Here is a 23,445-nt window from a genome sequence, read left to right on the forward strand (position 1 = left end):
GTGAGCAAGCTTTTTATCTCTATAAAGTTGCAAGTTTACTTCGTTCATATACTAGCTTCTAGTTATGAAGTGTTCATGCTTTTATATATCACAACCGTACTTTATTTGTTTAAATTCATTTCCGCACTATTATCATTTTGTCTTTTTTCTTCTCGTACACTGTTTTTATTTATGTACTGCAACATTATATCTTGATGATTGCAATTAACTGAAATAATATTCCCTTGCAGTACTTTAAGCGTTTGTGTTTACTTATATTTTTTTGCCTTTCTACGTTCTTCTTTCACACGCCTCATTATATACTATTACAAAGGAAAGCCCTCGTGCGCATATAAGCTGGATTCATTTTATAGCATTTAAATAATAATAAAACAGCCTTCAAACTTCCAAAATATTTAGGAACCTACACAGTGATACATTAAATTATTAAGGTCATGTACTGACAGCAGAAACTGCATTTGCTTTGAAGCCGGTGCCCCATAACCTTTTGTCCCAAGGAGTTACATGTGCCCGCGGTTAGAATGGCATGCTGTATCACATCAGGAAATGTGTGCAAAGTATGCTACTGCACTCATGCAATAAGTTGAAGCTGCAATGTGTCTACCTTCCTTATCTATCGGGTGCATGTGCGCACACGATGGGTGTATGTTCCTGTGGCTTCTTCCCTGACCAGTTTCAGCAGCCATCGATTGATTTCCCGTGTTAACGCCCAGGCTTCTTTCCATTTTGGCCACCGACACAGGCGGCTGCCTTTGTTGCGCTGTCTGGTACGTCTGCCGAGGGGGCCGCACTTCCCGGCCGTGCTGCCCCGTTCTCCTCTCAGTGCGGCGAACGGGCCTGGACGGCAGGCGCGCGGGGTCGAAAGGGCTCGGCCGCCGCTTCCGTCCTCCTCGGCCACGCTCCCAGGGGCCTGTGTTCGCTGCGGGGACACTGAGCGACTCTGTTGTCCCTGCTCTTTCGGGGCCACCTCCGTCCTATTCTAAGAGGTGATGGCTATTCGCGCCGTAAAGGGGCCCTCCAGCCGCCAGCCCCATCTGCGCGCTGGCTGCGTCGCAGAATTATTTTCGTATTCACGAACAATCAACACTTCAAGTACACAAGTTCAGACTCGCAGTGTGCGCTAGATGCACTGTTACTGCTTCGTGCGAGTGTGTACACGGTCGGTACACTTCAGCTGTATTCGTGCCCTTGAAGTGTCAGTAACCGGAAATGTGGAGGTCGCCAACAGCGTACCAACATGTATCTTTTTCTTATGGAACTTTTCTTATCACTAAAGTAGTTCGATGGCGACGATTCAGTCAACAATCGAAAACGTCCACGTCACCTGCAGCTGTCATCCAGCGAAACAAATGCAGGAGTGATCATCTATGACGGTTACCTATAGCCGCCCCACACATCGATGGGCCACATGCTTGACAGGAATTAGCTGGGCATTACGTGTCTCCATCTGGAGATCTCAAGCTATGAGAAACGCCAGGGCGACAGACGAAGTTAGCCACTTCCTGCTCTCGATCTCATTTTGTGCCGCCACTCTCCCGCGCCGGCCAGCTTCAAACAGCCGGCGGTCTCTCGGCTCCACGCGATCTTTCTCTCCCTCTCAAAAGAGCGGCGGCCATCTCTCCCACCAACAGGCGGCTAGGCTTGGCTGCCGACGTTCGTGAACGACTCGGTCGCTGCGCGGCGAGGAGCCACTTTCGAAAGCGTGTTTCGCCTCTCTCGGCTGGGCGTGGTACGCTGCGGCGACTGTCTTTCGACGCAGCATCGGCGGTGCCTTGCAGAACGACGTCTCCGGATCCGCTCTTGTTTCATCCCGGCGCTTGCGAGTGACGACTGCTGACTCTGCGTACGCTCCAGGGCTTCGCACCGAACGATACCCGGTGGCGCGTCGTGCCACGGCCGTGACATGGCGATCACGGCACACGACGCCCCTGCAGGATCCCCGAATGGCCAGATTCCTGACAGCGCTCAGGTGAGATGCCCCGGACACTCTCGCGTTTCGACGGCGCTCCTGGCCAAGAGCATAGCGATCGCTTCCGTGCACGCCTTCGGGGTACGCGGGGAAAGGATTGAGCAGGATGTCGATGTAACTGCACGAGGGAGCTTTGCGTCTTCTTCGTGGTCTCATTACTTGTTTTCGTACTGAAGTTGATCCGATCGTATTTAGTTATCCAACAAAAAAATGCCGCATCTGTTCGCTTGACGTGCTGAAGATGATAAAAAGAAAGTACACGCATACACTATAACTCACACATGTCTCCTTCCAGAGAGTATCACTCGCTGTGTAGCTGAATATTTTACTACCATGAGTACGAGATGCGATGGTGCCTGATGAGTGCCTTTCAATTGAAATTCACCCCGTTTAACTGTACAACTCTTTAAATACAGTCTGTTCGCGAAGTAAGAGTGTTAGAAAAGGCATGTTGGATGGCTGACAACAGGTTGCAATCTCTGCGACAACAGTTTCGAGGTTCTGGCAAGCCGTGTTTCGCCTTGTGTACACACCATTGCTGCTTCTATTAGGGTGGATGATCGGTAAATTACAATAATAAAAGAAAGCACGTTACCTCGTTTTCTTTTTCTTTTGCGCATGTTGCACCCGTGGTCATGTATCAAGAAGAGAAACAATGCATTTCCCGGAATACACAAACGATCGAATGTGCAGGGACTCGTAAACTCGCATCCACCAAGTTTCTCGTGTTTTATCGAAAGTATTGTTGAGTTGAATGCACCTTGTGTTGTGAATGCCGTAGCACGTACACAATCATATTTCATTCGGCGGCTGCCATAAGCGCACAACGAGCGGGGCTTCAGCCCCGCCTTCGTTGTCGCGCGTGCAGTTCGTCCGAGCGATTGCGTTCACGTTGCGTGCCCTTCTTTTTGTTTTTGTTTTTGCCTCACCACAGCGACAGGACGGTTTGCCGTCGTTCCTGAGTCTCGCAGTCGCGCCGAGTACACAGAGGTTCCAACAGCGCCGCGGGCGTTTGTGATCGATATCATGCGAAGTGCACAACGAGGAAGTTTCGTTCTCGATACTGGCATAGATACCGTTTTCTTCGTCGCGACGTTTATGCAAAACTGTGATCGATAACGTCACTATATCGCGCCACATTCCACCCTGTCCTTTCTTCCTGTTTTCTACTGTTTTTGTACTTTTCTCATCAACTCGGGTCATTTCCGGGGGTCGAATGAGAGCACGGAAAATTGCTTTATTGAGAGCGCAGCGTCTGTCCACAAAACACCTGGCGCCAACAGCTCAATCACTGTGGGGAGAGCGCAAACTCTGGAGCTCGCGCTCGTCGATGAGAAGCATTTGTCCAGTGTTCCTGCCTTCGATCTGTGGAAATACTCTTTTGGTGTCCTTGCCTGCGCCTGTCGCAGACAGATTTCCTGTCCGCCGCAGGTGGTTGCGCAGTGCGCATAGATGCACGAGTGACCTCTTGACACCGTATAGGCAGTCACTACCTTTTGTCGGGCGATGTTTGATTCCCTAAAGTATACGTTAGAGTTCAAGCTCAAGAGCCAAACTCTGTGCAACGTAGTATCCTTGCCCTCTTCCCCATCTCCTCTTATCGCCTTCCCTCTCCACACCTACCTGGAAAAGTGACCAATGTAATTTTGCTTGTACGTCGTTCCAACGCTCATCCCATGGTCGGAACAGGCACCGACGTGTTGGTGTGTAAACGGTCGCTGCCTCCCGGATATGAAAATAAACATGAGAGTACGTGTGGTGCAAGGGCGAAAAAGGATGTGGGAGATGGGTGGAATGCGTAGCATCTAGCGCGCGTAGTATATAAACTGCCGTGTAAGAGGGCGGGGATGAACTCATAACAACGGAGATTCCGTCCACCCAGTAGTAACATCCTAATCTCCAAGCATAATAGCAGCAACGACATAACACGCGAGTCACTGCCTCTCGGTCTTATCTTCGTCTTGCGTCCGAATGTTGCGCTTTGGAACGATAAGGTATAAGACGTGTCACGCGTAGGCATCCAAACATCATTGTCACACACGTCATAGGCACTAAGGTTGACTGGGCTATTACACGTGCGGCCCTAGTTGTAAACATTCCTTCACCGTCAATCAGAAGAAAGCCTGGATCGGCCTCTAGTACAGGGAGATAGTGGGTGCCTCAGAAATACGATCCGCTGGCGTAAACTGACTGTCTGACACTGTGCGACCTCCTACAGCAGCGAGCATTTGACAGTGCTATCGAGGCATCGTGGGAAGTAGAGCGCGGGCACGCGTGTGTGGGGCGAGCCAGCCGGCCCAGTCGCGCGGCGCGGCCACGACCCGGGTAGCGAACACGCCGTCACCCTAGTATCCCGCCCGCCACCCCCTCATGACGCAATTTATACGGTCCAATGCCGCGCCTTACACCCGCCGGCGGCCGCCTGTGTATAAAGCATACGCGGTCTAGCTTGTTCACTTCCTGTGCTATCCTCGCTTTCACGCTTCCGCATTTTTCTTTAGTTTGTACCCTCGTTGTATTAGGCTGCCTTCAAATGAGCTCCTCGAGCTGCTTAGGAGGGCCGGCTGGCCCTCGAAGCAGATGCACCACTGCCGCCGCCGCCGCGCAAGACGCTGCTTATTTACGATGTCTCCAGCGCTGAGGCATCTCTGGAACTCGCCCAAGGTCACCGCTGCGGCCACGCCTTTCTCCTCAGCCTGCGGCAGCGAGACGATCTTGGAGAAGTATCGTGCGTGCGCGCGTCTCCACCGCGCCGCGACACGAGTGACATTGAACGTGCGCATTCGGCCAGATAAAAACACGCACGTGGAATGTGACGGCACGCACCAGAGGTCTAGTTTATAGATAAACCTACCGCGTTTTTTGTTTGTTTGTTTTGTCGCCTTTTCATACTTGCGAGAAAGCTTCCTGGATCTACGCAACTAGGGTATATACCTCTGCCGACCTGCTCAGCATTGCGCCTTGTTGCGTAATTGGGCGCCTTTGTGGGAAGTAGGCACAACGATCTCTAGCGCCACTTTGAAGAGTTCGCCGTAAACAGAATCGTGGACTATGCCCTAGTGAATAACATACAGAGCATTATGGGAATGTTCTCCGTTCATACCGAGTCTGAAAAATATGCGCCGCTCTTTCAGATCATTTTTATTCTATAACAAAGTAATGGCTCGTTGCCTAATTGGTGACACTAACTGCTTAGTTACTGCATAACTCATCACAATTAACGGGCTTACGTTATCGCATATAGTTTTATTAATTCTTCGGCCCTTTGAGTGAACGGTGAAGATTTTGTCCTTGACATTGGGCACCTATGACATACTCTAACAATAAATGTATGAGAACGCATTGCAGTGGTTCGCAAATTTAAGGAGACAGACGTCATAGAGAGCGAGAAGAACCAATGTATCTTTGTGAGAAGGCTGTATTACGCTCCGCAATGCTGTGGTGATGTAGCACGACCCGGAGCAATGTAGCGGACCTATTCCATTCCTTCTCTCACATTGTCCTGGCTGTCCGTTTTCGTTCGTGCAATGACGAGGTCCGAGAGCGGAAATGATGCGGTGGCTCCAATATTTGCTGTGGCTTGCTCTGCTTTGGCTGGACCTAAGCCAGAATGCCGGGAATCAAAACAATCTAATTATGAACGATGACATTTAGGTGAACATTACAGGGTGGGGGTATACGGGGCAGAATACATGTGTGCATTTAAAAATACGCGCGGACATTCTCGTGTGTCGTTTTGTCTCGTCGCATCTTTCGCCCATTAAGAGAGGTTTCACTGGCTGAATTGACGAGAATTTCGCCTGCAAGGCTCAGCAGTAGACATGTGGTCTCGCTTCCTCGTATGCTCCTTTGACGAAGCCAAAACTATAGAAAAAGATGATGGTATAACAAGTAATGTGGCAATTATCCTGGTTTCGATATTTTTATTATTATTTGGCGAGTCGCTGCAAATGAGAAGAGCAGTGCATGCATCTGTCACGTACAAGTTTTTTTTAGGCCCCTCGCGCACGCCTTCGTGCTTTGGAAAACAACTTTGGCCCTCTTCCTTTAGCGTTCGAGCGCGCACCCCACGAGTGGTGCCGCTGTATTATAGTTGCCGAAGAGGGGCACTCTCGTGGCCTCCGCATGGGGCTGCAACACGTAATCATGCTGTCCAAGGCTCTCGGCTGGCCAGGTCGTGCAGCGGACTCGCACGCTCCTTCAGCCTTTCAGTGTGCGTTGTGGTGGGGCGAATCCATCCAGGCAACATGCGCTCATCGGTACATACCGGCAGACCCGCCGTCACTGGCCTGTGGCCCACCCCGTTGCTATAGACAGGGCCGCATGATCCGAAGCGGGGCGGAGGCGGGTCTTCTCCCGGCACCCGTCCTCACCCTCTCGGCTGGCGCACTGCGTATAACGGTCAGGGCCGCTATAAATATGAGGCCGCGTAACAAGCCCGCTGTCTCGCTACGCCGTCCACTCTGACCGGTTCCAGCTTACTTTTGCGTCTTTATTTTCCCTTTTACGAGACGCTGCTCGCGATCCAGACCCAGATAGGCGTAGCGAACCAAGGACTATAGTCATCTGTGCTATACTCTATGACTCCCCGCCGTGTCGCCTCTGCGTGGTCAGAGTCCCTGAATGAGCGGCGCGATGACAAGACGCGGAAGTCACCGCGTCACACAGCAGCCGCATTCAGGTACACCGGCTGTCTGGCGGCGAAAGAGAAGAAATTGAGTAGCTTTGCGTCATGCTTTTCTGTTCGCCTCGTTAGGGAAACCAGTCACACTGGAAGCAGGGGCGAACCGACTTTGTCGCGTTTCCGGAGCTCACTCTGCCGGTTCCCCGTCATTACTTGTGGCCTTTATTCGCGACGTTATTTGTATTCCTCGCCAGACGTAGCCACTACTCATTTTCTAGCTTCTCTTGTTACCACATGTCGTTCCACATTGTGCTTTCCGAGCGCTTGCGTGCGTGTCTTTAATATATAGCTCTTCTATCCTATTCGCAGCTCTACTATTTCCTTTCGAAACGACGTGCACGCCGTATTAACCGTGTAGGTTTTTGTATAATTGAATTAACGAGAAAAAGATTATTGCCGTTTTCTGCAATCCGAGCTTACCACGGCCACGGGTAGTGGAGCAGCCTCGTTATTACCATCTCGTTTTACCGTCAGAAACAGTAGACCTTTCCGGAGTTAAGCACAGCGTAAACCTTTTCGAAGCCCTTGCTGGTTGATTTTGGGTATCCTTGTCATAACTAATGATCAACGTGCCTGCATCTGTTACAGCTACAGGCCTCTGTTTAGATTCATTCAACAAGTTACCAAGGCGTCATTTACATTATTACCAAATAGTTTAACTGTATTAGGAAATTACAGGTACTGAAACTAGTAAAACCACGTAAAATGCAGATATTGCCGCCGTGAAACGTAGATATCGAATGATGTCGGTCGCAATGGAGAATGCCGGTGGGAGCTAAACGGGCAAAAATTATCGTGCCTTAAGCTTCGGTACATGTTTAGCGACCGGACATTGACAAAAATAAACAATGAAGCCCCATGCACGTAATCACTTCGCCTATTTTTCTCTTTTAAGTGTAAAGCACTTCAGCGGTATACCGTCATCGCTTGGCGGAGCGCAGGCTAAACCGCGTGTAGAATCTGTAGCATATCTTGAGCGTGCTCTCGCGCCAAGGAGAAGTATCCTCTTGTTCTTCGAGTGGCTTAATGGCGAGATTAAGTGCGGCACACTTTACGGGCCCGGTCTGTCGTCGCTTGACATAATGCAAGCAAAGCCACGTAGAACAATTAACGAAGAGAAAGCTAGCGAGAAATATGGAAAAAAGGGAGCGCAAAGTAGGAACGAAAATATAAATAAACAATGAAAAAAGGACAGGTAAAGTAGAAAAGGAAAGAGAGGAGGAAGAAAGGAAACTGAAGTGAAACAAAGAGGGTTGTTCAGCTGCGCACTGCACTCCCCCCACCCCCCCATTTTTTTATTCATCTCTCCTTTTCTTTCTTTCTCCTGTGTTGCTCTCGATCGAACATTTTCTATTAGATCAGTTGGTTTATCATTATTGTAACAATCTTTATAATTGATTGGGCAATAATTAGTGCGCGTTACGAGAATGTGTGAAGGTTAGAAACGAAATAGCGTATCGACAGTGAATAAGGTAGGTGACTTGTCAGAACTTAGCACCGAGTAGTTTCTGCGGAGAAGCCGATACATTGTGTTTATAACCATGCATGCCGGTCTTCCAACAGCACGGGTGGCACTCTTTTCAAACAATTTCTGTGTTTCTTTTCTAAAAATTGCGTTATACTATTTTCGCCAAAAACGACAAGGTCGCAGTTATTGTTTCAGTTCTGAAAACAAGGACTAAGATTTCGCACGATGATATTCGTGTTATTCATGTTACTTTGCTTGATCTTTTTTGCAGTTTGAACCATAGAAACTCTGAATCGTATACTATACTTCTCTATGTATACCGATGCTTTTTGAAATATGCAACAGCCGGAGCACCATTGATCGTGCCGTCGTCCTTGTGCATCAAGATTTTATAGTTAAGATGCATTGTGCGATTGGCACACCCTTGGTTGGCTCTTTGACGCAGCGCGTTCGGCAACGCGCATCACCGGCAGGATGTCTAGTGGCTGATAAAATGGGCGCCGTATACATTGCTCTTACTGACCATCAGTTCGCCAAGAATACTGCGTTTACGTAGTGGCACCGATGTGATGAACTTGTCTGTGATGAGAAAAACGGAAATGACACTCTAAAGACAAGGCATGATCCGAAACTGCCATCATCGATCTCTCGCGTTCGCTCTTCATCCGGAGCCACGTTATAACATGTATAACACGTCGAAAGTATTATTTCAATGTCGCGCACGTATGATGGCGCCTTGTTCGAATACGTGAACCGAAGCCTGCATGCATGATTCATTATGTGCCGAGTGTGGTTTGATGAGGAAGTCGGCCTTTTTGCTAGAAGGACAACGACGAAGGGTTTATTTCACGTCTTTCAAAGAGTGTAATCGGTGATTGTCAACAGCGAACTGTTGCGACAATGGCGAAGGTATGGGAAGAGCGAGAGAAGAGTCGAGAGGTGGGGCTTCTTGTGCAGGGGGGGCTTACTGCTGGTGGCAGTGAAATTGAGCCCGCGGAAGCCATTCGGGGGCAGCCAAGGCAAGCTGCGGTCTCAAAGGCAGCGGTCATTCGTCTCTCACCTTTGCACGCGGCCAGTTTTCTCGCAGCGATGACCCGTGGCGTTTCCCTAATCGACGATCCACGCCGACGCGGCGTGCCGCACGGCGGTCCCGCGTGGCTCACGACCCGCCGCCGATGACCCACGCGCACTTGCCGTGCACTCTTCGAGACTGTGGGTGACGGCCCAATTAGGCTTTCTGGGAGTTCTCTAGCGCCGCGTCCTCAGCCCGGAGCTCGGCTGCCTCCCACCGCTGGCTGTGACACGGTATGCGTGACTTTCGCCGCTGAGCGAAACGAGACCTCTGCGAGCCGAAAGCATCGTTAAAGTGGTGAAAAGTTGCCTGCCCTCGTGTCCAATGGGCGCCGTTTTGTTTCTGTTACTTATACGATGTCTTAGGAGAAAGACGACGAGTTTGGTCAATGTGAGCGCGTATTTCCTTTTAATAGCTGTGCGTTAAATATATTATTATTATTATTATTATTATTATTATTATTATTATTATTATTATTATTATTATTATTATTATTATTATTCATGCAGTGCTCGCTTTTTCTCACTTATCTTCGGTAAACATTGAGAGCCATTCAAGCCCTCTCATTTCTTCTTGATTATTTGCCGTATTACCACACATTATTCCTCTCCATTTATTTCATGACTTCTTTCTGCGTCTGGGATGAGCTGCCTCCCGCGAATTGCGACAGCGTATAGGGCAGAGGAAGGTGTAATTGAAAACCTCTGAACATTTCCAAGTGGAACTGGAATGTCCAAAACACAGTTTGTTTTCCCTCAACAAGTTAACATTAGGATTCTTTGCCTACAGATGCTCGCGCATCGTGACTTTTTGTCTGCTTCTGATGCATGGTGTTTCATCCCCGCTCCTGCAATATATAGCCTCAGTGTGGCTGCAATATGTGTACGTGAAAATTAATTAATTAATTACGGGCAAAATTGACTGGCCATAGGTCGGTAACAATTCCGGAAGGATGTGGCCTGCCTCCCAGAGTTGCTCCAGCCTGTGGCAATTATGTTTGCGTCGAGTTGTTGCGCGAGTTTAACTGATACGGAAAATGGTAGTCTACAAGCAAACAGATAAATTGGATGGATGGTCAATAAAACGAAGCAAATCACAGAAAATTATATTAATTCTTATCGAGGGCCTCCAAATATTGGGTCTTGTGTAACTTTTATATCATGTAAATGAATACACTGATTGAGCAGAGTAGAGAGCCATTGTTATAAACAGTAACAAATGCGTACACCACTGCAACCGTGCAACTTTCAAGTGTTTACTGACGATGATCGAAGTTCAAGCAGTGAACGGGCTTCACATCCCGGTCAAGTTCACGACGCCCCTCCTCCCTTCCTCCCCGTTTTTTTTTTTTATTCGCCAACGATATTTAATGCATTGCAACAAGCCAAGTCAACGCATCCATTTTATATTGAAGAGTTTTGGTTCAGCATTTTTTTAATTTTCATTTCATTTACTGTTGGTGCAACTAACGAAAATCCTGTTTTTAGGGCATGTGGGCTCCCAAATGCAGGTCGAGAGGTCGAAACCTAACTTCGTTTCTGATTTCTCTTTTGTTGACAAAGCTTCGAACTCGAGTGACGCACTGCGCACAAGCTTCGTTCGATGTTACGTACGCATCCTAGCAACACGAACGTTCAAACTGCGAGCGGAACCAACGTTCGTATGCTTGTACTGGCTTCAGTACAAGCATGTCAGGAAGCGTCTACGAGACACACTGGCGCGCACTGTCTGTTGTGCAAGAAGGCAAAGCTGACCAGCCCGACGCGTCTCGTTCTCCTTGAAAACAACCTGGTCCGCGCGGAATGTGGGTCAGCTGTGCACTGCTAGCGGGTGGCGTGTCCAGGTACTGCGTGTGGTGGGCCTGCCGTCCCACTGCTCTCGGAGTTCCTGCGGCGCGGCTACTCGGCTCTTGTCGAGTGGCCAAGCTCTCGTTAGCCTATTTAAACCGGAGTGCGTAGCGGCATATTAATGAATGCCGGGCAAGGAAGTGCATGTGGCCTCGCTCTCACCGGCTTTTTGTTCTCGTTTATTTTTACATTTCCGCAATACAAACAGCCTGTCGCGCCAAGTTACGTAATGCACCGTACCACGTGGCTTTGTCGCGCTTTTATTTTTTTCAAGGGAAGCATCCGGCGCTCAGACTTTATGCTTTCGGCTCGCCAACCTGCGCTAGCGGCGGCGTTACGTGATGCATCTGTCGCGTCCTTGGAGTCGCTCTCCGAGCCCCCCCTCCCTTTGATTAGGCGGTGCCCGCTCGGGCAGCCCGAACTGGTGGGACTCGGTTCTCCTTCTGCGGTGCGCCTGGTCTGAGGATGAGTGCGCGGGTCGATCCAACGCGAGTCACGACGACTGAAGCGGGACGGGTTCGAATGCCGCCTTGTGGATGTGGAGTAGTGCACGCGTACGGTGTCGCCCGCTTCTCGGCGAGCAAACGACGCCGGTTGAAGCGCGTCGCGTGAGCGCCTCGACCTCGCACGGACCCCCAACTTGGCAACCCAAGGGGAGGTTTCCTCGCGGAGCAGGTCTCCGCGGCGTAGACGACGACTGGAGTGACCTTGAAGTGACGTCACTTCTATCTCGCTGGCTGACGGCGTCGTTTAATCGTGCATGTGGAGTAAAGCGGCGTTGCGCAAACGGAAGAACGACTCATACTCACGAGCGTGAAGGACAACCGCGTGCTCGACTTGCGAACCGCTACTCTCGCGCGTGCCAATCGGATTATTTTATTTTAATGACAGCGCCGTGCTGGGGCGGACAGAAGGATTGGCCCACCTCCCTCTTTAAGATATGTTTCTTAATCGCTCACCTCCTCGCGGAACATCCACGAGAAGGAGATGCTCGCTTCGGCGTGTCGCAATCCGGGCTGCGCGGAACATTTGGCTGGCAATCTGGACGCTATCCGGGCGCCACTACAGACTCTGCGCCGGGAAACACTTTTATAGTCGCTAACGGCAGTGTCGACAAGGCTCAAGTAAATACAAGAAACTGCGAGAGTGTGGCGTTGGCGGTGGTGGTAGCTAGCCTCGCATACCAATTACTTGTCCCGGGGGCCGTGGTATTCCGCGTTTCACATGCGCCGCTTCCTGTGTTTCTTTGTAGCATCACCTTTCGTTTTCTTTTTTTTTTTCTTCTGCGTTGGCGGCGCAATACCGTCTTTGGTGCCTTTTCTGCGCAGTAAGATCAGCCTATCTATGTGAAGTCTCGTAGACTTTAACAAGACGCCCTTTCTACGCATCTTATCACAGCCTCCAGGTTTCCGCCATGCGGTGTTTACTTTGTGAGAAGGCTAGAAATAGCTTTTTTTTTTTCAAAACTAAGCAATGTGGCGTACGTGTCATGCTGTGCGAGTGACGTGCTACCGTCATGTACACACTATTTCTAGCTTCCTCCTTTCCAGCAAGTGATTGCACACCAGGTACACTCGGAGCTCTCCCTGATTGGACGTTTTGTGCAAGTACTGCAGGAGCAATTTGAGGCAGCGCCGTCCGCTACGGTGGTTAGGGTGCTTGGCTGTTCACCCGAAGGCCACACGTTCGATCCCGGCAGTTACATTTAGTTGGAGCCGAAAAGGTTGAGTCGCCTGGCCTGTCAGTCGCGTTAAAGAACCTCAGGTTGATCAAAATATCCCCGAGCCGTCCACCACGGCGTCCCTCATAATCATATCGTGATTTCGAGACGCAAAACCCCACATATTATATTATTAATTTCAGGCAACGTGCATAACGTATACCCAGCACGTCGTCTGTGCGAGTTTTAAGTTTCTACAGGATGCAGGTTCCGTGAAGATATTTGAGAGAAAGAAAGGGTGAGAGAGGTTAAACAGCTTAATTTCCCTTGTGTGCTGCAGCGCATTGTAACACGCTGGTCAATTTGTTTCAATCTATGTACGGGAGGAATTGGCTAGAACGGCAGAAGAAAGAGAGGGGTGCGAGAAAAAAAAAAGGAAACGATGACGGATACGTCGCGTTGTTCCCCAGGGTTCCCTGTACAGTATGCGGAGACGATCAATCTCTGTCGTGCTCAGCCTTTTGGACGTCTGGCCCCTGTCAGAAGAGAGTTCAACAGCGTCGACGTCATCTAGCAATGTATCAGAAGGTCGTCCAAAAGTAACTGCGCCTATTATGATCCATCGGTCTATACAAACCGTTTTACTGCGCGCAGCTGCAGTTATAATTGCTACGCGGAGTAATTAAACCTTAATAATTGAAAATTAATGTAGGCAGTATTGTTTTTTTTTGGTAAGTGGTAATGCGACACTTGGATAGATGCGAAACTTATTCCTGAGGTACACGATTCAATGCGCCACAAATAAAGTACCATATGCAAGTTAATTGTGGGATCCGTCATTGTTTTCCTGGCTAAAATTTTGCGTGCAGCTTTGCGTAGCAGCTTTTCAATGCAACGTTTAGGTTTAAGTAGTGGTACTTCATGCGGTGTTATCGTATTTACTTAATTGTAACGTGACCACGATTGTAACGCAGGGAGTGGCTTTTAACTGCGTCCAAGAAGACAAAAAAAGTTATTTCGTTATTCGATTGTACTGTCAGAGTCCACTTTAGGTATAAAAATATAGATTAAAAAAAACTCACGTAGTCGATTAAGTGGGGCAGTTTTTCGCAACATAGAAATGGAATGAAAGGGGCGGAAATCAGGCGCAAACATAGATGAGAGAGACAAGAGGAGTGCTTTAAGCCGCCTGTGATTCTCCTCATTCCTACGCCACATTTTAACGGTGACAGCCGGTATAGGCGCCTTCCCTTCTAAAAGAGGTGCAACATCCGCGCCAGGAGCCGCTTTTTTTTCTGTGTCATCCATGGTGTGTTGAAATGTGTGGCCTTGACGTCTGCGGCCGCGCAAGCAAATGTCCGCGGAAGAAAAGTGTGCGGGGCATTTCGCCGTCCACTTGTCTCATAAAGTCCTCCGCTTTATTTTTTTTCTTCGTGAGGCGACTCCGCTAGGCTCGAAGTTGCTTCACTCTCCCATCTCATGCTGCCTCCTCCACACTTGCCCCCTCCCCATTCCCCTGGTTCGTGTTTTTTTTTTTCCTGTCAATCTGTTCGATGAGTAATGGCTACTGTCCCAAAGTTCAATCCAGTCCAAGCGGGCACTTAAAATGCATTGGCGATTCAAAGTAGCCTATGAGGCAACTGTATTCTGGATTGCACTCGTTGTCCTTGGTTCCCTGTTGTTTCGTAGAAATGGGGGACGGAAAGGTGTACGCCGAAGAGCCCCTGAATGAGGACGGTGGGCCTTGAGCTGGAAGCTATGTGCCCGTTTTCACGGAGTGAGCTGGAAGCTGTGTGCTCATTTTTATGGAGAGGAGGAGCGTAGCCTCGAGCCAGTGCATTAATTTTCGTCGCTCTCTCTCTCTCTCTTTCTCTCTCTCTCGGCACCAGCCGCTCGGCCGCCGCCGCTGGTGTGTGCGGATTGCAGCGTTTTGCATGCGCTGTGCAGCGCGTGAGAGGTCAATGCGTGTGTGTGTGTGTTTTTTATGCACTGCAGCAGTTGTGCTGCCGGATGTCGAAACACTGGACGAAAACAGGTCGACAGGCTACCACGGCGCTGTGTTCGGCTGTGACAACATATCGAAAGCACAAAAGGCTGGCTGCCGAGACATGCGAGGCGCACCTTCCTTCGAAATGACTTTGCTTGTGTCACAGCCCCTTTTTTTTTCATTGACAAACATTTTATTATATGTGGTGTCTGTCCTTGCGGGCGTTTCTTCATTACACCAGTTTGATTCTGGTTGTGTGCTGGTACACTTCACCATCTGCAGCAGAGAAGCAATGTCAAAGATGACGGTGCATACAGAATATGTTTCGCCCAAAATTCTTCTGTTGTAACATCAACATCCCCTATTTCTATGCAACAGCACGTATATAAGTTACAATGTCTTCGGCTACCAAAATTAACCGTGTTTGATATCAAGGCTATCGAGTGAGCTCTTTCCAAACTGCATGGCAGGAAGGCCCGCATGACACTTGTTCTTTGGCTCAGTAACGTGCGTCTGGCGTTTTTTCGGTGGCACGTCCTTTCTCGACTTATCGATTTTGCGAGGTTAACTGGGGCAGTCTTACGACAACCGCACATTTCTTTTTTTTCGTGGCAGCTCGAGCGTCGTAAATAATCTACCTGCAATGTTCTCAATAACGGGCGCACTTTCGGCATATCGTCAATGGCAGCTGCTCGCGCTGAAGTGGACTTACGCTGTGATGTTCTTCCAGATGTGCAAGACGTTTTTTACAGTGAAAGCTATTATGATCGCAACTCAAGTCTCGCGCAGCGCCGTAGTTGCCTGCCGCCGCCGTCGGTGTGCGTAACCACATATCGCGAAATTAGAAAAAAAAACAAGTATTAATAACACAGTGGCGCTTGAACCCGTGCCCGCTGGGTGCCAGTCCACTATTTTACCACTGAGCCACGCCGGTGCTTGGAACTTGTTGGCAAACTTGCCTAAGGCAGGCTTGATGTCGGGAAAGCAATCACGTTAATACGACTTATAAAGAGTTTTCTAACAGCGAAAGAACAAGCAGTCGTCGCACAATGTGAATAGTGTAACGCGTGGGTCGTCCAATGCTCCAACCCATTACAAAAGCTTGATTTTGTTCCCCTATTAACTGTGGCGCGTACCCACTTCAGGCATAATTCCTAATCGTCGTCAGCCACTGCACGAACAATTGGCACAAAATTCGTCGCAATAGTTTAGCGGATACCACGCTTTTCAGAAGAATGACGAAGGATAGCATAGTGAATGTCGGCCTACTACACTAAAATTTTCATTATTAATGACTTAGTGGGCATGAAGCAAGTGTGCTTTCAGCATTTACCCAATGAGTGTTTAGAAAATGCTATGAAATGTCGCTCTTCTAGCTGTCGCTGTGACTATGCTATGCCTTCCGCGCAGGCCTGGCGTTTTTTTTTTTTTTCATTTTCTATTTGTGTTGCTTCAACGCGGCAATTCGAGCAGATCCGTCGTACATCCGTTTGTTATCCTGCGCAACGATCAGAAACAAGCGTCTGACTGGGAAAACGACGTGAATCAACACAGTCATCGGTGTTTGTGCTTCCTTCATTTCATAAACTTTGTATTGCGACGTTCTGAGTCGAATCAGATGATCTAGTAGCGATTGTATGGTTACGTTCAAAATAAAGATATATATATGTGGGTTTTAACATCTTAAAATCACCATATGATTCTGAGAGACACCGTAGTAGAGGGCTCCGGAAGTTTTGACCTGCTGGGGTTCTTTAACGTGCACCCAAATTAGAGCACACGGGCCTACAACATTTTCACCTCCATCGAAAATGCCGCTGCCGCAGCCGGGATTTGATCCTGTGACCTTCGGGTCAGAAGTATAGAGTACCTTAGCTACTAGACCACCGTGGCGGGGCGTTAAACATAAAGAATCACGGCAAAGAAACCATACAGTCATTTTGAACACTGATGCGCGCACATGAAGTGCAGCTGGACACTGGCGTATATATTCGCTCGGCCCATTTACGTCTCACCCATTACTTCGGGGGTTGTCCGAAAATTTAATGCTCGTGTATACTCCCAGGATTCCACAAGGCCAGCTATAATATTACATACTAACCAATTACACATTGGTACGTGCTGCTTAAGAAATGCAATGAGATTCTTCTCACCTCCTTTCTATCGATGGTACCGCTGCGAGAACGGCTCGTGGGTCGCCGCTGCTTTCTGTTTCAGCCATTTCGAAGCTGACAGCTCAGCGATCACTTACTAGCGCTTTTACACTCGCGGAGCGTTGCTGCGTTTTGACCGTGTACCACGAAGAAGAATAATTCTCTGTGTACTTAGCGCATATGCTGCATACACCGCCGCAGATCCCCACACACCGAGACGACGGCGAGACATCGCAGACGCTAGACGGTGCTCTGGCGGAAAAAATGGCAGCCTCCTTGTGAAAATAAAACAAAAGAAATATTCCAGTGAAACTTTTGTTGGACACGTTTGAGCTTTATCCGTTCCGTTAATTTTCGACACATCACAAGGCATGTTGGTTGGCGGTATAGCACTTATTTACGCGATGTCATGAGAACCTTTTATTTTTTTGTTTTTTTTTCTTTCTCGCGAGAAGGGTTTCATCTGCCTGTTTTATGAGCTGTCTTGGCGGCTTTTCGAAAATGAGTAGATCTGGAAACGTGGTGCCATTCACCAACTGTCAAGCCTGTACGTGGCCCAATGGAGGACCTTCGACAGAAAAATTTGGTGTTTGGTCGTCCATTGCGTAATACAGACTCTAGCTGTTTTTCCTCCTTGCCTTTCTCCTTGTGTTCTCTCTCTCTCTAGCCGTTTTTCGTCCTTTTTTTTTTCTTTCGTTCTTTACGACAGCGCCATACGGAATCGTTTGTTTGGTTTACTTCGGTTTGCTTTATGTTTCTCGCTTAGTCACGAATGAGCCTTGAGTTGAAGTCGACGCTTGGAATACCCTGTCTTTTCGCTGTCCTCGAGGTTTTTCCTTTATTTTTCTTTGCAAAGGGAACCCATGCCAACTTACCCAACTATCAGTTCTTCTTTGAGATAGTGTGGCTGCGGTCCGGTTCCGGTGTACAGAAACCCGGGGGCTGCGCTATATGCTTTTCGCTTCTTTTTTTTAGGGGGGGGGGGGAGGTGAGGGGCAGCAGAAGAGAATTTCGGGGAACACGGCCGCCCCTGTGCAATATCAATGCATAATATCAATCTATTTTACTCTCCTCAGTATGCAATGTCAAACGACCCAAGGGAGGCACTTTTGAGCTGCACAAGGAAAAACAGATCCTACGAAAGTATCATCATAGCAGGCTGCATTGTTGATTACTGTGGTGTGTGTGTGTGTGTGTGTGTGTGCGCGCGTGTGCGTGTGCGTGTGCGGCTATAGCTTTTTACTGGCACCCTTGTTACTCTCGTTAGTTATGTTCCCCTAAAAAGTTCATATGTTGAGGTGCAAAGTTATCGTCCTAGTTAATTCCTTTTGTTCTTCACTGCTATAGTTGAACACAATCGTGCAAAACCCGTGCGGTATGCCTCCTCTTAGACCGATGTAGCTGTACAATGACATTCCGTTCATATTCCTACAGGTAGCAATATGAACGTTTCATCTTCTGTAATGCGGCCACATCCTCTGTGTCAGTTATTTGTGCAACTGAACAATGCAGTTACCCACACGTGCTCGGATCACCTGGATGCGCATCGATACTGTTTCACGTGTAACGGAAATGCGTTGCATTCCACACGATACTACGTACGCCATGTACGTGAGGGTCTTGGCTGTCAGCGACTGCCAGTGGCACAAATCCAGAAGAAATCTAAAGAGTGCGCACACAGCATGATTTCATGATGGCTTTTTGTTTTCTAAAGAATGTGTTCTATGTGTAATTGTAAAAAAAAACACTAGAATGATGTTCTGAAATAAATTAAAAAGAAAACTATAGCCCCGAGCAGCCAGCCAATTTGTTCGCAACGTTAAGTTTCACAAGTGTAACTCGATCGTAGCTATAGGCTTTCGCACATTTCTAGCAATTATGTCAGTAACCGTCAACTGAAAATAGCAGCATTTTTGCATGGTCATTTGGCATAAAGAAAAAGCTTTTTTTTTTAACTTCACGTCCAAACGTGTGCACAATTAGTCTCTCATGATTGAATCTGCTCATTTTTCTTGTAAAACTAGGTTATCGTCACCAGTGATATTTTTAGGCGAACACAATTATATTCTAGCAATATCATTAATATTTCATTCTCAATGGCTTTCACTAAATTGTCTATATAATTAAATAACGATGGGTGATTGGGAACATTTGACCATGTGCCTCAGCATAATAAACATTTGCTGCGCATCCGAAATCATCCGTAGCACTTCAGCAATCACAATCTATGTAGTGCCTTTTCAAATAAAAAATACTTTTCACAATTTTCATGTCATTTCTACTCATTGAAGGGCTTCGTTCAGGTTTCAAGGTTGATTCTAATGAGCGTGCACTCTGCTTATAGAAATTCAAACATATATATTTGCCCTGTCGTGATGGTCTAGTGGCTAAGGTACTCGGCCGGTGACCCGCAGTTCGCGGGATCGAATACCGGCTGCGGCGGCTGCATTTTCGATGTAGGTGAAAATGCTGCTCAGATTTGGGTGCAAGTTAAAAAAAATCAAAAGCCTAGGTGGTCGAAATTTCCGGAGCCCTCTACTATAGCCCTCTCATAATCATATGGCGGTTTTTGGACGTTAAACCCCACACATCAATCAATCAATCAACGAATCAATCTATCAATCAAATATAATATTTAAAAGGTAAATCTTAGGGGGGTACGCTTACATGGGTTCTCCCCCTTATCCTGAATACAAGAGGATTCAGGTTACGTCACTGGCGACTGCTCTTGGGTATTCGTGTATGTATTGGAATATGTATTTGCTACTTGGCAGCCGCGGGTAATATCATTCCTCATCGTGCCGATATAAGTGCAATATATCAACTGTATCACACACACACGCATACACACACACGAACTGAGACAATCTCGAGATGAAACATTTATATTTGTTGCTCCAGATTCCCAACGGCGAGGGACGCCAGGAATCGTCCGAGAGTATTGAGCGAACAGTGCTATTTTGCTAAATTTCACTGGTTCAAATCTTCATAGTTCTACTTCTCAGGTTGAAAATGTGGAATTGAAGTCGTTTATGGGACGCGCCCATTTCGCTTTCTTATGAGCGTTCATATAGTGAAAGATGCTAAAAACTATGCCGTATACTAATATTTAAAAATAAAAGAAGCCTTAAGTGAAGCCGAATACTGAGTGCTTCAAAATATCCGTAATTACAATAAAAAAAATATATTGATGCTATGCACTGATAACGCAGCTATATTACTTACTTCGATAGGTATAATGTCGTTCTGAGTTGTCAGTATTGCCGGACCAAATTCAGGCATTCCGCTCCAAATGAACCAGCTGGACAATGTAAACGTCCCTATTTCGCTTTCTCTCTCTCTTCTGATCCCGGCTGCGGCGGCTGCATTTCCTATATGGAGACGGAAATGTTGTAGGCCCGTGTGCTCAGATTTGGGTGCACATTAAAGAACCCCTGGTGGTCGAAATTTCCGGAGCCCTCCACTACGTCGTCTCTCATAATCATATGGTGGTTTTGGGTCGTTAAACCCCACATATCAATCAATCATCAATCTTCTGATAGCAAAAGTATTTAGTAATTGATGATAGATATATGAGAGTTAACGTCCCAAAACCACCATATGATTATGAGACACGCCGTAGTGGAGGGCTCTGGAAAATTTGATCATCTGGTGTTCTTTAACGTGCACCCAAATTTGAGCACACGGGCCTACAGCATTTTCACCTGCATCGAAAATGCAGCCGCCGCAGCCGGTATTCGATCCCGCAACCTGCGAGTCAGCAGCCGAGTACCTTAGCCACTAGACCACAGCAGCGGGGCCAGAAATATTTAGTAAAAAAAATAAAAATTGACTACGCTTCAGCGCCATTTCAAGCCTACTCCGAAACGCAGAACATGGTGCACACGACGTAAGACGTCAAAGGAAAAGTAATGCTAACTGGAAAAAAAAAATCAGAAACTTTGTTTCACTAATCTAGAAAAAGTGCAGTTTTCTACTGTGAATTTTGCTTTGTATGCACCTACTTTAATTTTCTCGTGTTTCAGCTATGCACTGCACGTGGACGTGTTTCACTTAAAATAATGAGGGTTTCATATTTGTTCGAAAGATTCCTATTGAGTCGTTTTAGCAAACTAATTCAGGCTCACGCTTGTTCTAAGCAAAAGGGGAAAAAAAGGGGGGGGGGGGATTTGGCGTCCACTCTGTAAGAGTGCCGTTGAATGTGCGACCAACGCAAGTACGCCTTCCAACGCAATGGTGTCTTCGCGGCAGTACATGCCTTGGTGCGTCGAGAAGAACTTCGAAGTAATTACGATGTTGCATCAGCGTTCGAGGCGGCCGGTGACGCCATTTATTTCGTCACATCGGGCCTAAGCGTACGTTCGCGTGATGTGTCCTTGCGTGCCATGTTACGTTGTGCGCACTAATTATATTGTTGATCGCCGCTTCGAGTGTCTTCTTCTGCGTTCGGCCGCGGTGGATACAACCTCTTTATAGTGAGCACGACCTTTTACAGGTCGCACATTCGGACGCTGTCGGAACGCAGAAAATGCTCGCGTACTTTTGTTCCTGCACATTTAACGTACGCTTATAGTTAACTGCACTCGAAGCGTTCTAAACTGTGAGGGCGTCCCCTGTGTAGTCTCACTCATTTTTGCTGGAATTCGATTCGAGTGTGTGGGTATACACGCGCATGTGTGCGTGCGTGGTTGTGTGTGTGTGTCACCCAACTGTATAGTTCAGCGTGATATTGAATTGATGACATTCGCTTCAAGGGGTGTATTATCTGTTCATTCTGCCCAACTCCCGATTTTTGCTCTAGAAATCGCTCACTGTCCTCGCTCCTCTAGCATCGGCACCCGCAACACCCTCGCGCCCTGCAGCATCTGCGACAGGATAAGCTGCGACAGGATAAGCTAAGTTACTGTTTAAAGGTAGCATATACAGTGACTCTATAGATAAAGCTCTACTAAGCGTGCCGCCAATGCGCCCCGCCCCCGTGCCACTTTTGCCGCTAGTGTATTGCACCTCGGCGAGTGCTCCCCAGATGGCGCGAGCTGGTCTGCGTAGTGAGCCGACGTTGCCATGGGCGTTGTCCGTGACGCAACGCGGCCCGCGTCGCCGCACCCAAGGTCGCCTCGTCCCGTTGGCGTGGGCGACCCGGGCGCACTCGACCTGGCTCCGTTCCAGGAAGACGCGTCGAAGAGGCTTCTTCCCCTTGCTGGCTCCCCGCGCCAGAACACGACAATTTACGCAGCGGATATACGGCGCGCAGCCCCGATTCCTCGCCGTGTGCGCATCTAGCACGAATGAGGATCCGAGAAGCCGCCCGTCGGTTTACACCGCGAGGCTGGAATTGGCACGATCGATCCGGGCCGTGCTATATGAGGAGTGCACTACCGGAAACGGGTCAAGGCGCCCGCGCAGAATGAATGATGGCGCAGCATATCGTCGTCGGAAATTTGGAAATGAAGATGTTGTAACATGGCGTACAAGTATAGCGTTCATTTTGCATTGCGCGATTGGGCGAGGCACTTTCGACTACGATCGTGCTGCAGCTCGCGCGTTAAAGTTACAAATCCTACGCAATTCTGAGCGCACCTCGGACGCCGTATTCGGCACGGAAAGTCAATTTGGATAAATGTTTCCTGCAGAGGAAGTGCGGAGTACTAAACTGTCATTTCTCAAGAAAATGATTGTACTTGAAACTGAGCCTCAGTGGAACCTGCGCGACTGTATTGCGTGGGTATTATCAGAAACATTGACGAATTGCCTAGAGGTTCTTTAAGACACGTCCACTCCCCAGACCAGAGGCAAAAATACGATCGTATTACCGAAATACGCCATGGGCTAAGACAGTACCATCCTATTCAATGATCTTCATATTCTCTCATTTACGGCGCTAAGAAATTATAAGGTAACTTGTCTATTTCAAAAAATACTGTACACAATCTTTCCACTACTCAACGTCATGTTCAACTTCCCGCGTGCAAACACCAGGCAAACAAGTCTATTAAATTTAAATCTTCCTCCCTGCAACATAGTTTATTGCGAAGGATTGTTAGATTTCTTCGAAGCTCAAACCTGGAACACTGTGCCTCTATAAAAAACATTATGCATAACTTCAACCTTTTTTGCAAACGGTTTTTCTTGTATAATGACATGTAATCACCTTTGATGCGTAGATTGTACATCGTCGAAACTTGCCAAATCAATCATTTTCATGACCACTCATGTTCGTTGCTAACTTTTATGTATTATCTGTATCGGACCAGCTACTAGCCACGTAGGCCGGTTGAACTATTATGTAGACATATTTTCTATAGACGTCTTAATAAACTCATTTTGTTTTGATTTCATTTGAAGGCGCGCCTGTGCTTCGACCGGCCCTTTGCAATTCCCGTCGTTAAAAACGCCCTTAAGAGCCCAAGCCTGCTGACAGTCGCCGATCAATAGCTACATTGCTAAAGCCCGGAATAAAGCCACTTCTTTATGTTGTGGGCGTGGAATGAGTGTGCCTGCTTTTTGGATACACGTGCGGGCACTGGCTGATGAAAATAGCTGCCTGCGGGAGTGGTCATATTGAACTATCGGGTTTTCATGGCCACTCGAATAGAACTTTACCA

The 23,445-nt window shown here is 48.0% G+C and overlaps 1 protein-coding gene across 1 annotated transcript in view; it reads left to right on the plus strand.

Annotated features, from left to right (window-relative positions):
* Positions 1–1,755: 1,755 nt before the first annotated feature.
* LOC119176963 (uncharacterized) overlaps positions 1,756–23,445 on the plus strand; it is a 351,479-nt gene continuing 329,789 nt past the window's right edge. The window contains exon 1 of the mRNA XM_075878307.1: positions 1,756–1,969. Coding sequence (XP_075734422.1) covers positions 1,904–1,969 — 66 coding nt within the window. The 5' untranslated portion in view covers positions 1,756–1,903. The remainder of the gene's footprint in view (positions 1,970–23,445) is intronic.

The sequence above is a fragment of the Rhipicephalus microplus genome, chromosome X (assembly GCF_043290135.1).
Source record: "Rhipicephalus microplus isolate Deutch F79 chromosome X, USDA_Rmic, whole genome shotgun sequence".
Taxonomy (NCBI): domain Eukaryota; kingdom Metazoa; phylum Arthropoda; class Arachnida; order Ixodida; family Ixodidae; genus Rhipicephalus; species Rhipicephalus microplus.